This window comes from Morus notabilis, unplaced genomic scaffold (genome assembly GCF_000414095.1).
Source record: "Morus notabilis unplaced genomic scaffold, ASM41409v2 Scaffold722, whole genome shotgun sequence".
Lineage (NCBI taxonomy): Eukaryota > Viridiplantae > Streptophyta > Magnoliopsida > Rosales > Moraceae > Morus > Morus notabilis.
This window is the reverse complement of record NW_010358483.1, coordinates 94,737-109,696: the sequence shown is the minus strand read 5'-3', so window position 1 is coordinate 109,696 and position 14,960 is coordinate 94,737. Positions and strand designations below refer to the sequence as shown.

Genomic DNA, 14,960 nt, shown 5'->3' with positions numbered 1-14,960 from the left:
AAGCACCCATTTTGACAATATCGATTCCAAGCAAACCGTACTCATGTCGGACACGTGGCTATTGTTAAAGACCCTAGGGCCCACAACCAAAATAAACAGGAAAGTCCTGAAGAATTTACCCAATCCCAAAGGAAACTTTTTATACAATATTTGCGAAGGGCATTATTGTCAAAGGAATTGTAAAAGAAAAGTGCTGGCTCCATTATGACCCCATTGGTTCAGCGGTTTTTATGCGGAGATGATTGAGTTGAAAGTGTTTTGGGAATAATTGAGACATGATTAGACAGTTCCCTATTCACACAGTACAAAAGAGCGCGCACTTAACCACATATTTCTTCATTTACTAAAAAGCCCTTATTAATAAGAAGAAAAAAAATTTTAGTATTTGCTAATAATTATTTAAAATAAAAAATTACAAAAATTCCCACTACACTCATTTTCTCAATTCTCTTCTCAATTCCCTTCTCGAAATTCTCCATTCCATTTCCGGCATTCGCCCTTTCATATTTTACGACGACGAAATGAGGAAACCCAAAAGAAAAAATTCAAAAGTAAATCTCTTTTTTCCACGTGTTGATAATATGCAGAGGTTCATCCTAATGCTGCTGTACATCCGGTGCAGAGGATCGTGGCCGCTTGGGCGCTGCCGCAAGCCGCCGCGTCGAGAACGGCAACCGGACTCGGCGGCGCCACCGGCTCGGCTCTCCGGTCTTTGTGGCGGCATGCTGGACACGTGTCTAACAGATAGTTCTCCATAAGTTGGTGACAGCTTCTAACCATTTCCTTTCCAAAAAGAAAAAGAAAAAGAAAAATATATATTACAATTATTATTACCACGAGAGATTTTTTGCATTTTACACTGCTTTCAATGCTCTAGAAATTCTTCGACGCAAAAAGAGCTTTAATATTAATTATTATAATACTTTGTTTACTCTCTCGTCATTGTGAAAGTAAAACGACGTCGTGGCTTCATGGCAAAGTCTCAACTGAGAATCGGAGCTTTCCCGGGCGGCGCAGAGCACCGCCGCCGCCGCAATCGACGAAGGTGTAAACCCTAAGAAATCGGTAACTGAAAACACAATAAAAGAAAACGCCGATCTTAACCATTACTAACTAATCAAAAAAGCATCGAAATTGAAAACGAAATGATATACTTTTCTTTGAGTACGAACCGCGGGTGGTGCTGAGGATGAGATCGGAGGAAGCGGAGAAGATCCGAGCAAGCAACTGAAAACACAATAAAAGAAAACGCCGATCTTAACCATTACTAACTAACCAAAAAAGCATCGAAATTGAAAACGAAATGATATACTTTTCTTTGAGTACGAACCGCGGGTGGTGCTGAGGACGAGATCGGAGGAAGCGGAGAAGATCCGAGCAAAGGAGTCTTCGCGGAGAGAGGAAGAAGAAGGAAGCTTGGAGATGAAGAAATGGAGGAAGTCGAAGGGCGTGACGGAGCGCAATCGCCAATCGAGAGTGGACATGACCCAGAGCTCCATTCTTTGAACCGTCTTGGGCTCGAACACGTACTTTGGCTCGCACATTTGGAGGTCTAATAGCAGCGGGACACGTGGCTCCTCCATCTTCGCCGCCAACGACAAGCACGCCACGGACAGCAGCTGAAACGGCCAGCCACTCGGCTTCTGCAGAAACGAAAACGAAAACGACGTTTTCAATATTCCCTAGAATTAATTAAAGAAAAATGGGGTCTTTAATGGCGTAGTATTCTTACGGGGAGAGAATGGGATGAGAGGAAGCGGTCGAAGTAGTTGATGGAGAGGAAGGCGGTGACGGGGCTGAAGCGGTGGAGGGCGTGGACCTTTAAGATCCAGTTGATGGAGTCCTGGCGGGCGGTGACGTCGACGGAGCGGTCGCGACACTGCCGGAGGTAGTCCGATTCCGGCATATATCGGACCTCCGACTCGATGAGTTCCGCCACGACGTTGTCATCGGACGGCGGAGAATGAGGGGATGAACAAGATATGTACGGAGGGTGGTGGGAGATCCACGTGTCGGCGTCGGAGGAGTTGAGGTCTGTGGCGTCCTCGGCGCAGTAGAGACTGTAGGAGGCGGAGTCCGACGACATTGTGGAGGAGTGAGGGTTTAACAGCGTGATAACGGCGGTGACGGCATTGAGGAGGGCGAGATAACAGAGGGCTGTGTGTCTGTGTGGATGATGGTAATGGAGCTGTGTATGGTCATGGCGCGGTCTTATGGGTTTGGGTAAGCCACAGTCACTCTTCTTTCTTTTTTTTTTTTTTTTTTAATTTTTTTCGTCACTCTTTCTTGCTGTATTAATTATTAGAGTTAAATTGCTTTTTTTTTTTTTTTTGCCTCTTTTTAATTTTTCCCCTCTCTCTTTACGCTCTCGGTCGGTCTGATTGCTGTGTTTTCGTTTATTTATTTTTGTTTTCAGTAAATGTATTTCGTTTTAGTTTTGTTTGTTTGTGGGTGAGTCAGGTCACTGAATGAGTGAGTGAGTGACAGTGGGGGGTGTCTCTCTCTCTAAAGAGAGAATGATGTATCAGAAACTGGAGTAAAAACTATTCAGCAAAATTTATAAATAAATAAAAAAGAGGGGCGTCATATGTGACGGTTGAATTGTGTAAACATAAGATCAATTCAATGGTGGGGATGAGACGATGAGGATGTTTGTGAAGATCATGTCATCTGTGGTGGAAAGTAAAGAAGGAAGAATGATGGAGGGAATGGTGATTTGACTATGGGCGCCAAGCACAGTAGAAAATCAAATAGGCCCAGTGGACCACCTATTCTACATAGTCCATGAGCAAATTAAGCCTAGTGATTAATCTTGTCTTTGTGATTGTGAAGCCCAGTTGGACTCCAACGCAGAGAAAATAATTTGGAGAGCCCGATTTGTGTGTTCTTTGGCATCTACCAAAACGACACATTTATGTCTTGCAATTGCAAGCGAAATATGCGTAATATGTTCACGTCACCTTTTGGTATGAAGAACTTCAGCCTTGGGTTAAAAATGTCCATGACTTAGAACATTGTTTGGCTCATCATTCTCCGTACATATTCATGGAAAATTAAATCCAAATGTTAGACGCGTGTTTTTTTTGTTAAGATCTTGATTAAATCTCACATTATTAAAATATGAACTTAACATGTAAGTTTATAATTACTTAAGCCTCGTTCGTTTCGCTGATTCGAGTTTAAAATTCGAGTTGATATGTGATTTTATATGAGAACTTTTTACTGTAATAAAAAAGTTAAATGTGACTATTTATAAGAACTTTTTACTATAGTAAAACTCGAATTCTAAACTCAAATTCGCGAAACGAACGAGGCCTTAAGCACTCTCCCTATAAGTTAATGCTCTACCCAATGATTATAACATTTTTCTAGTAGACTATTCTATTATTTATTAGCCCGAATAAAAAGGGGAGAGAATATAGCCCTATTTGTCTCTCTAGGCTGAGACATTTTAACTCGTAAAATTGTGGAAACTACAGTATTAGCCAAGCTAACTCCGTACTAGGACTATGGGATTCCCACAAGGCAGTCAGATGACCTGCACTGAATTGAATTGAATGCAATAATATAAACAGTGAAGAGATTGTGATGGATCCTATTAGAGTTCAATACTAGGGAAAATTTTATTTTGGTACCAGCATCAAGATTTCGTTTTGTAAAAGATTCATATTTTTCCTATTGAAACTTTGTGGAAAATGAAGCGACAGCTAAAAAAAAAAGAGAAAGGACGTGGAAGAAAATCACAGAGCTGGGACAACCTCAATTTCGGTGGAGCTTTCAATGGCGCAATTCAAATATTGACAACTTTTGAAGTGACAGAAAAGCCACCGTGACTGGGAAACCACTTTGGATTGTTAATTGAGTTTCTGAAAAATTACTTTTTAACTTTTAATTGAATCTCTTGAAAAGACGACCAATCTTTTGCTTTTTCAATAACAACATGTAGCGCAAAACAAAAAGTACTCCAAAGTCGGTACTTCTATTGCTTTTAAGCTTTCACTAATAATCCCGTAATAGCAGAATCATATCTATTGCTTATACGAACACAAGAAAGACTGTCACATTTTCAGCAGCTTCTAATGCTCTCCATTTATCTTACTACTGTATTTTTCCTTGCACACATCTTTTCTTAGCTCCTCATTGATTATAAGAAAGCAGCCAAAAGGTTAGTATGATGGGAAAAACCTATTCATGTTATAAGGCAGCGAGTAGAACTCCGCGCTCCTAGTATCTGCATCGAAGTACCTGAACCTTCCCCACCAGTGCCTGCCACTATCTAGCCGAGTCGATCCGTCCCTGAAACCGTGAGTGCAATCCAAGAAGAAAGCAACCATAATTGCCACTGTCGCCGCGGATGAGAATATCACTTGCATTACGTTGTTGAACTGCAATAAAAAAAAAAAGAGGTTTTGGTCTGACCCTTTCTGTAGACACCATGAGCAACAAATAAGTTGTAATTCAGATTTACTCACTGGTGTGGAACCGGTATTAACAGGACCATGCCCGGAAGTTATAAGGTATTCAAAGAAGTACTGAGGCACAGATAGACCCATGAAGAGAGAAAAGCCCAGTATGAACTTAGTTCTGAAGCTGTTGAGGTTGCAGAACTGGAGGAAACTGAGACCGGCAGAGGCTGCTCACCGTAAGGTACATTATCACAATAAAAAACTCGGTTATTTACATTTTGTGCAAAGATTAGTTAATTTTCAAAATTCAAGCATCGATTATAATGTTATGAATGTCTTAAAACTGCAACATGCTATTTACCGAGTTTTTATATTAATTATCGTCGTAAGATTGGTGACAATTTCTTGCAAAATTGATTATGTTTTATAACACGATCTTCTTTTCCATAATATATATATATATATATTTTGCAAGAAACTGTCATTAATTTAATGAAGTAGATGACCAAAAACTTAGGAGAAGACAACTAAATAGGAGGCAGAATTAGACTTTCCAACGCAACTTCATGACAAAGATATTGAGAAGAACACGCACCCACATAGGCAAACAGAACGCAATATAAAGCCGCGAAAATAGGCAAAGGTATTGAAGCGAGAATAGCCCCGAATTTTCCTGTTAGTGACGTAAATATCAACACCATCAGACCATACAGTAATGCAAGAGATTAGATGTTCGTAGTGAACAGATTGAATAACAACAGTTAGGCCAGCCAAAGCATAATGACAGAATATGGACTGTTGAATAGCATACCTAATACAGAGAAGAAAAGCATAAATGCCGCGGATATCTGAATTACTCTCCGACTTCCAACACGTGTCAATCCCAAAAGTCCCGCATTTTCACTACATAAACATAAAATTGTTAGATTATAAATTCACTCAGTCTTGATACTATATTAGGAATCCAGACGCTTATTTAAGAAAACTAAGCTAGGTATATAGGTAGTGTATAATGTACTTGCAATCATGCGAAGTGATCTTCAAAGTAATCTACAATCTTCCCAAGAAAAAACTAAAATACTTTCCAATTTCCATATTTTCTCATGTAACATGTTACGATTGAATGTAAGTATTTAGGTAAGACCGCAACATTCCATCAACTTTGGCCATGAGATATGAAAACCAGGTCAAGTTTTCACAGTTAATCATGGTCAGGCACTTTGTGCAGTGTAGTCAAGTCATATTCTCATTATACAACAAATGCTACAGAAACTGAAGAACTTAAATCTGTACACTGATGCTGTGGAGCCAATTCCTGCGCCAAATATGCCATTCAATAACGTGCCTATACCCTGAATTCCATACAGATTAACAAATTGAATCAGAACTGGAACTGTGGAAGGTACGTATAACAGTCTAATCGTACATCATGACAAAGATGAGACATTGTTGGATCACTTGAATACCTGCCAGCCAACACCTCGAGTGAGAACAGATGGCGGTGGAAGAGTGGCACTGCTATACCTTGATGCTGCAATAAAAACACCCATTGACTGCAACAAACAAATATCAAGCAAGAAAAATATGTCAAGCGCGGTTAAAAGTAATGTAGCTTAGATTAAGTACTAGAAAAAGAAAGCATTAAAATCAGATTTGTGTGTTTACAGAATAAAAGAGATACTTGACTTGTGGCATATGTATTGACAATAAGAATCTTTGCCAAGGCTGTTGCAATCATAATTTTATAAGCCGGAAAATTCTCATTTTAAACATGTTTATTGAGCAACGGTATCATTAAAACGGGTATCTTATGGTAAAAAAATAAAAAAATAAAAAAAAATGATGATTTAGCTCAATAGATCAAACCTCAACAAGGGCAACAAGAGCCGCAGCTGCCATTGCAAAAGCATCCCCGCCGTTGAAAGTAGGACCACCCCATTGAAATGGATATGGAACCCTTATCCTACACGTGTTGAAGAAACTATTATAGTCCACAAGTTCTAGGAAAAGGTGAAGAAACAACAAAGAAACAATTTATGAGCTAACCTACTTAGTCATTTTAAGATAAGTAATAATCACATTATAAATCATGGTTTTAAGTTTAAAAACTAACTTGACATTCCAAATGTTCAGTGATCTAAGCTTGAAGAAACGATAATGTATAAGCTTACCAAGGGGCTGCGCTAATGAGCCCAGAACGATCAGTGCGGCAACTAATTTGAGTGAGCGGAGATTTATTCTTATATGCACCAGCTGCAGTCAAAATTTCTGCAAATCCCCAAACTAATGCAACCGATACTAGGACAGCAAAGCGATCAAACACCTGTCTTTTCGATCCTATCATGTATGGAACATACTGCAGTAGCATCGGTTAGACATTAGAAGAAGTGTCAAGAAGTGCAAGTGACATTATTCAAAAAGCAATGTAGAAAATGTAGATTCAGTTATCCGACTTCAACACTCCTGTATCGTCTTACAATAAATGTGTTACTTGTTAAAGGTTTGAAAGAACTAATGCAAATAACTATTCCAGAGTTTCCTTTAATGTTTAAAAAAATGATAAAATTGCTGCTCACCTGGGATAAAAAAACCACAATAACCAATGTTGGAAGTCCGAGTTCAATACATCTTGCCAGCTACAAGCAACAAGCAATACATTTCATTTTAGTAAACAATGAACATCTATGCAAATTACATGTATCTTGACCTTGAACATAAATAACCCTCTACCCATACTTATACACAAAAATTCTAATCAACTGAACTTTTTCTTACGAATCATCTTAAGCATTAAACTGTTTTTAAGACGGTCTTGTTTTTTACACTTGTGATATGCTCCCCAAATAGACGATTGAAGAAGAAAAGCCGCAAGGAATTTGGGATTTCTAAATTCTATGTCTAAACAAGAAAAGTCAGTTATGTTTTTCCTTTTCTTTTTTTCCCTAATGACAAGGATACATCTTAGTCCACTGGAAACAGATCTGAGAACTCTTAATCTAAAAGAAGAAATAGAAGTTGTTCGATAAACAAGTATTATGTTACTCGTACCATAATGGTGTGACAGGTTAAGCATTCTTACATTTGGAAAACCAAGCGCATAGAGCCCAAGTCCAGTTAGCGTCACAAGAGGAATGGCACCAAGAGGACTCAGAAACCTATCATATATGACGAGACCAAGATCTTTGATCAGATAAATGAACAACCAATGTGCACATCGTCGAAGATAGACGGAGTTTCCACACAACCTACCTCGCAAAGATTCTCACAAAGCCAATGAATCCCAGGAGAATTTGAACAGCAGATGCAACAATTAGTGCTCCTTGTACAGCTCGCATGGTTTGTTTAAACCTCTAAAAAATACAACGTAAAATGACTTTGTAAATATGCAAAAACTTAGGCGAATCATATCCAATACTCATCTCTAAAGGGTCCACGGAGCTAAAGAAATCAATATATTCTACAAATACGTTTAGAAAGAGTGACAGCAAGGTCCTACTTCCTGAAAATCTCTTTTCCTTTTTCTTTCATTCTTTCTAGCAAATAACAAAGAGAGGCTTCATAAGCACATACTTTGTTACCATCTTTTCATTATGGCAACAAACAAGTAGAGCTAAAGGAATTTCTGTATGCTACAAATACATTCAGATAGAGTGATACGAATGTCCTTTCCCAATTTCCGCTTCCCGTAGATCTTTTTTATTTTATTTTATTTTTATCTTTTCTTACTTCCTTTCTAACAAGCAACAAAAAAAGTGATCATAAATACTTTTCTTTCAGCATCCATTTTCATTATGACAAATAACCAACAGAGGGAAGAAAACAAATGGGAAAATGGGTTGTGCTAGACCAACCTGATGGGGATTAAATTCATATCTGTAAAATCTCCTGTGATGAGAGGCAGATATGGCAGGGATAATGAAAGCATAGGAACCCCCCATCACCACCGGAAGCCTAGTGCCAACCCAAGTCTGCAAGAGGGTGTTTATACCAGCAACAAAGAGCAAAGTCTCTATAACTTGAGCCTTCTCCACCTATTTTTATTTTTTTTAATATTAATTACAGATAGAAATTAATCAATTATCGTCAAATTGGAGTAAGAAACAAAGAAAAACTCAAAAATGGAAAATGGAATGCAAAAAAGATTTTAGTCTCTCTAGAGCGTCTTACGTTGCCACCACCCATCAAAGGAACAAGTAGTGTGGGGATGAAAACAGTGGTTCCAAGCATCACCAGGAAGTGTTGAAATCCCAGAATTATTGCCTCAGCTACAAAAAAAAACAAAAGAAGTTCGAAAAATTGTTTGGAACTTACTTCTAGTTTATCAAATTCATGAGAATACATAATAAAACCATAAGGAACCAGGCTGGTGGCAAGAGGAATACGTGAAGCACGAGAAAAAAAGGAAAATGAAGATTGTCTCAGCAACCAAACAAGATTTAGCATAAGCTAGAAGACCATTATCGAGATTGACGAACTTGCGAGCGACATAATATATTAATACACCAACTCCAACGAGAACAAATGCAATCAGAATTAGTGAAGTACTACGAAAATGGAGTACCATAATAAGAACAGAACTATAACAAAGAGAGCCATGAAAATCTAACAAAAAATAGTGTCAGCTATGGTTTTTGTAAGTAAGACTACGTAGAGAAAACAGAGCAAGTAACGAGAAAACTGGAAGTGGACAGCAAATGGAGCAACGCTCAAACGAAGAGAAAGAATCTTTTTAGGAACATAAAGAACAAAAAATAGAAATAGACCTTTCCTTATAATTTTTTTCTCGGCTACCAAACAAGACCAGAACAAAACCGGGAGAAACTTTTCCTACGGTGAATACTATACCGTCCGGATTGACGAACTTGCAAGAGATATACATCGTAGTACACTCTTGAAAAAAAAAAAAGAAAGAAAGGCGTGTGTACGAGGCAACTCGAACGCTAACAAAAACAAAAACATAACAAATAAGAAATGACGGAAGATCATCACAAACGTCGAACCTATTCGGATTCACCGTAAAAACAGAGACCGGAATCAAAACAAAGTGAGCCAGATTCTGAGGAAACTGGAAAAACAAACGCAAGAAAAAAGAAAGAAAGATAAAATAAAACAATGTTCAGAGAGAGAGAGATGTACGCCAAGGAGGAGAACTGTTGAGGCAGAAATCAACGCCGGGAAGCTGTTCCTTGACGGGATGAGGATGAAACTCATCAATCTTCGGCGGTCCTCCCGCCATTGTTGTATCTGTAAATGTGGCTTGAGGAGCAGAGAAAATGAAGAAGAAAGAAGTTTGCCTGAAGAAGAAGAAGAAGAAGAAGAAGAAGAAGAAAGATAGGAAAATGGAAGCGAAAAGGAGAGAAAGAGAGAGGAGTGATAAACTGATGATAATGAGAGTGAAGACCAATTCGAAGGAGCTAAAGAGAACGATATTAGGCGGCGAAGTTATGACAATATTTCAGAAGCTGCCTTGCCTTGCCTGTCACTTCTCACCATCTTTTCTTTTCTTGCTTTTCTTTTCTTCTTTGGTTTATTACATTGCAGTATTTTTTGCCATTTTAGTGGGGCTACTTGGGCTACTTTCTTCCGTTTTTCCACTGCCACGCGCGCCAGCCATTTTCTTCTTCTTAGCTCTACCAACCGCCCTCTACCTCAAGCAATGCTCCCTCTCTCTCTCTCTCTTACATGGAGTTATTGTTGTTTTTTTTTTCTTTTCTTTTTTTTCGTAATGGGGTGTTTTCTTATCAAACAAGAGATTGAACATGTTCAATACCTTTTTAAGGTAGCATTTTCCAGCTAAATTAGTTGTTGTGTTTGATTTTGATACATAATTAACGCAATTGGGAAAAAAGAAAGCACTGTAGTCTTCCATAATTTTAACTTATTACGTTGTTATTTACTTTTGCTAATGTTTGTGAAAGTAACGTTTATCGGTTTATAATACCCTTTCTAGTCATTCGATTCTAAACTATTTCTATTTTTCTTGTTTCTTTTGAGATCAATTCTTAACTAAAATTGGTCTTATTCATCAACAAGGAAAATTTTCTAAACTTGTTTTTACATGATAATAATAGAAGAGATTACTTGTTGTGTATATTCCCAAAAAAAAAAAAAGGCAAAAATAGAAGAAGGAATCACGTGATTTGAGGCATAATGAGGAAGAGGAATACTACTATAAGTACGACGATAAGAACTGGCACTGCGTATCTCAGTGACAGACATCTCCCAGGACCCCACCGGGCCAAAAATGCCCTGCAGCTTGTCCACAGACTAGGTGGCAATCCACGTGTCAGAAGTAAAAATACCCAATAAAAAAAATTGGATGTAGATAACTTGGCATTTCATGGAAGAATTGATGGTTTTGTTGCTTGCGTACTTTCCAACAAAAAGCAAAAAACTAATTTGGAGAAAAAAAAGTTATCTGGTTTTTTTTTTTTCAAAAAAAAAAAAAAAGAAGAAGAAGAAGAAGAAAAATATAGAGCTGGGGACTATTTTAATCACACACTTGGGAGCCAAAAGAAGGTGCAACAACCATGGATTATTTTCTCCGGCGGTTGTCCGTTGGGTTATGTTTTGGTGAACTATATTTAACTAATGAAAATTTGGAGAAAAATTTGACTAAAAAAGTTTTTTTCCAAAAAAAAAAAACAGAATGAAGAAGAAAAATATAGAGCTGGGGACTATTATTAGTCACACACTTGGTTCTAAGAGGGGAACATTGACGCCAACCTTATATTTTTGAACATGGGGGCGTTAAGAGATGGAAATCTTGGAGCGTTCTTTTAACAACCAAACTTCTTTTTTTCTCTTTTTTTGGTGGAGTAACCAAAGTTCCATTTCACTATGATAAAAAAGATCATTTAATTCATTGGTATGTGTAGTCGAGACCTCAACTCAAGTCTGATATTTTTAGATCTTATTCATTTCATTTCGAATTAAAAATTGGAACGGGCCCTAAAAATTTTATACTAATTGGACGTTCTAATTACTTTTCATTCCAATAAGTAATTAATATTGATCATGGTACAAGAAAATAAACAAACAAACAAATATGACTGGGAACTAACTCTCTGCAAAATTTCATCCAATGCTAAAAAGAGCATTCTTTAACTTTTAAATCTTGAACGTACACTTAGATCAATAAAAAACAGGACTCTACCACCGTCCACTTTAATAATTTAAAAGGATTTCATGAAAAAAAAAAAAAAAAATCCATGGTATGGGACAAGGATTGAAGAATGGAGAATATAAATGTTATAGAACATGTAGATATTTTAAACCGTTTATTAATAAATATTTAGTTCGTTAATTCAGGTTGAAATGTGACTTTATATGAGAAGTTTTTACTGTAATAAAAAAATTAAATATAATTATTTTTTAGAATTTTTTACTATAATAAAACTCAAATTTTAAACTCAAATTGATAAAATGAACGGAGAAAAAAAAGCAAGCAGAGGTGCACGGGTTCAAAATTCAGGGAGAGAATCGCTTGTTTGCGGGGGAGGGAGGGAAGAGATAAATAAAATGAAAAGGAAAAAGTTGGCCCTAATTTTATTATCCTTTTCTGGCCCTAGAGATAATTGGGCCAGAAAAGAAGTATTGTTAACCTTCATAGTTATGGAAAATGGTGCAGCATTACAATTCTCATAAAGACACTAGAAAGTGCACGTTTGCTTTGTGGATGGATATTGCTGTCGATGATGAAAATGCATGAGTTCTGATTAATGGAATTTTGGGAAAAACGTAAGGCTGTTCATGGGTTGGGTTGGTGTGGAATAGGTTTTTTTTTTTCCTGCCCCAAAGGGTGCGGGTTGCACATATTTAGCCCCAACGATGCTAACAAAATTTCACAACCCAACGATGTTCGGGTTGGGTTGGGGCGGTGCGGGGTGAGTTGGGTGATCGGTTTTAACATTTAAAAAATTAAAGACTTAAAGTTCAATATAATATTCAAATTTCATCATTAAATAAAAATAGCAACCATCTTTATCAGTCCATCTAACATCAAACATGAAACAAAATAGTCCATCCAACATCAAATACAAAGCAAACATAAATTAGTCTACACTTATAAATTAGTCTTAACATAAAACAAATAGCTTAAGCAAAGCAAACATAGAGGCTTAAATCTTAATTCAAATCCATCAAAAGCAAGCATTGCAACATCAAGCATATTTATCAATCCACACTCATAGGCTCCTCAATGGTTGTAGTAGGACATAAAGTTGAGTTATCTACAAGAGAAATGAAAATAACTTAAGTAATAATTTGGATAGTTTAGAGTTCATATAATAAAATAGATTAAGATACATACAAATTATTGTCTTTCCTAGAGATGTCTTACCTAATGTCAGCGAGCCTAGGGTAGAACTTGGGCAGGTTGGGCTTAGGCCGAAAGCTTGGGGGTATCTTGTGCGGGATGGGTTGGGGATTGCGGGTTGTTATGAGCCCAACCCGCAATCCGTCCTAAACACTTCGGGCCAGAGGTATAATGAGCCGAAAATTTAAAAATAATACTGCGGGTTATTTTTTTCGGCTTGGGTTGGGGCGGGGTGGGTTGAGTTTGCGGGTTGTTCGGGTTTATAAACAGCCCTAGGAAAAAGAATGGGGAGGAATGCTTTTTTGTTTTTTTTTTTTTTTTTTAATTTTCCTTTTTAGTCATTTTACTAAAGGGGTGCTTTTATAGTTTTTAGGGATGTGAACTTGGCTCTAAACCGTGGTTGATGATCAGTAGGGACGAAATCCTGTCACTTTTAAAACTCGGCTCTAAAACTGTAATTTTAAAACATTATTATCAGGGAAAATGGAGTAAATAGTAAATTTATAGTAAATAATACAAGTAAATAGCGGTAAAATAAAAATTTACATGTTAAAAAAATATTTTTATCATGTAAATCTAGTTCTTAATTAAAAAGAAAAATTTACGCGGTAAAAAATCTTTTTACTATGATAAATTTAAATTTACGAGCTAAAAAGCTTTTTATTGTTATTTATTTTAAATTTTTTAAAATTTTTTATTTATTTAATTTAGTTTTAAAATATACTATTTACTATAATTTTTGTTATTATTATGTAAACAGACGTAAAGAAAACCATCACGAGATATTGGAAACTCTCTCTTAAAATAAAGGTCGGGAACTTTCCCCATCAAAATAAAAGAATTTGGAACTTGCATTTTCAACAACTATTTCTTAACCAAAAAATAAACTCCCAAATAAAAATGAAAGGTCATAAGAAAAACTAGTGGAGCACTCTTCCTCTCTTCCTTTTAAGCTAAGAAATCTTAAATTTAGGTAAGAATACATTTTCCTCCCACAATATTTATTTATTTTTCATCTACAAATAAATCTGATTCAATCATATTTTAATTAGATCAGTTCTACTCACAGCCTTGCATACATCTCCCTCTAACTTGTATAATGTTTTATAATAATAGAAACGTTATTATCATCAGAATATTTTAGAATATTTATTCACAACTTCCATTTGCCTATCTCTGAGCTAATTCATTATTTTTTCAGTTTCCTTCGTCTTATGCACACATTCGTACAGCTATAACCCAACATTTTCAAACACTCATAAATATAAAAAGACCTTCTCTTCGACGACGTGGACACGGGGTATCCGGGCGATCCAAGAGAAATGCACAAGAATATGCCCTCCACAACGGTTCAAGATTAGTGGTGGAACTTTGGGCTGGCGGGCAGGCCCATATGCCGGCCTGTCCAAAGTGGTAAATTTGGACTCGGGCTCGGGCAGTTTGAATTTGGACATCACGTCGGAGCCAGTTGCCGTGTAGGCACCGTCAACCGCCATCCGTCGGAGTTTTTTTTTTGAATTTTTCCGGGCAAGCCCGACTTGCCCGAAAAACGGTCAAAATTCCGACCGTTGGTGCCCGACCCGAAAACCCAAAATTTACACAAATGCCCGAAAACCCATCCAACGGCTAGTTTTTTTTTACTAAACTAGCCCAAACCCGACCCATCGATTCCTAAAGTAGTTGTTGCACCCCGAATTTTTTGAAAAAAAAAATCAATTTTTTAACCTAAAAATTTCTCATCCCCCACACATTTTTCTCACTCAAACTCTCTCGATCCCTCTCAATTTCTCTCAATCTCTCTCAATCTCTCAATTTTACCGGCAAACTAAGAATGGATCGATAAATTTAATCGATTAACATTTAATTTTGAAGACGATCCTTCAGCTTTAAATTAAATTGTAAATTTGTAATTTGTAAATATGTATTTACTTTTGACATTGTATTTGTAATTGTATAACTTTGTAAGTTTGTAAAATTTGTAATTCGTCACAAAATGATTGCACTCTTTTTTCCTTGCCAAGTTTTTATCCCAATTAAATTTTTCTTGGTAAGGTTTTTAACAAGGCAATCATGAATTACGAATTTAATATACATAATTAATATACATGATTAATTTATTCAATTGTGTTAATAATGTCTATTGAATGTTGATTTTGATTTTTATATAATTTTAATACAAACTAACTTAATAATTATAAAAATTAAAAAATATTTAAAAAAAATTTCGGGCTATTCGA

At 36.6% G+C, this 14,960-nt stretch overlaps 2 protein-coding genes across 2 annotated transcripts; both read right to left on the bottom strand.

Annotated features, from left to right (window-relative positions):
* Positions 1-591: 591 nt before the first annotated feature.
* On the bottom strand, positions 592-2,381 carry LOC112090543 (cyclin-D1-1-like). The gene is made up of 4 exons (XM_024162098.1): positions 1,733-2,381; positions 1,331-1,643; positions 924-1,069; positions 592-783 (listed from the first exon to the last, which is right to left on the bottom strand). The coding sequence occupies exons 1-4, from the start codon at positions 2,084-2,086 to the stop codon at positions 592-594; spliced, it is 1,005 nt and encodes a 334-aa protein (XP_024017866.1). The 5' UTR covers positions 2,087-2,381.
* A 1,548-nt stretch (positions 2,382-3,929) lies between these two features.
* Positions 3,930-10,063, bottom strand: LOC21388543 (nucleobase-ascorbate transporter 4). The gene is made up of 14 exons (XM_024162092.1): positions 9,543-10,063; positions 8,574-8,671; positions 8,258-8,437; positions 7,656-7,756; positions 7,486-7,561; positions 6,983-7,042; positions 6,578-6,762; positions 6,273-6,369; positions 5,873-5,959; positions 5,700-5,758; positions 5,218-5,309; positions 5,002-5,079; positions 4,473-4,633; positions 3,930-4,385 (listed from the first exon to the last, which is right to left on the bottom strand). Exons 1-14 carry the CDS (start codon positions 9,640-9,642, stop codon positions 4,167-4,169), a joined length of 1,593 nt encoding a protein of 530 aa, XP_024017860.1. The 5' UTR covers positions 9,643-10,063; the 3' UTR covers positions 3,930-4,166.
* Positions 10,064-14,960: the final 4,897 nt, after the last annotated feature.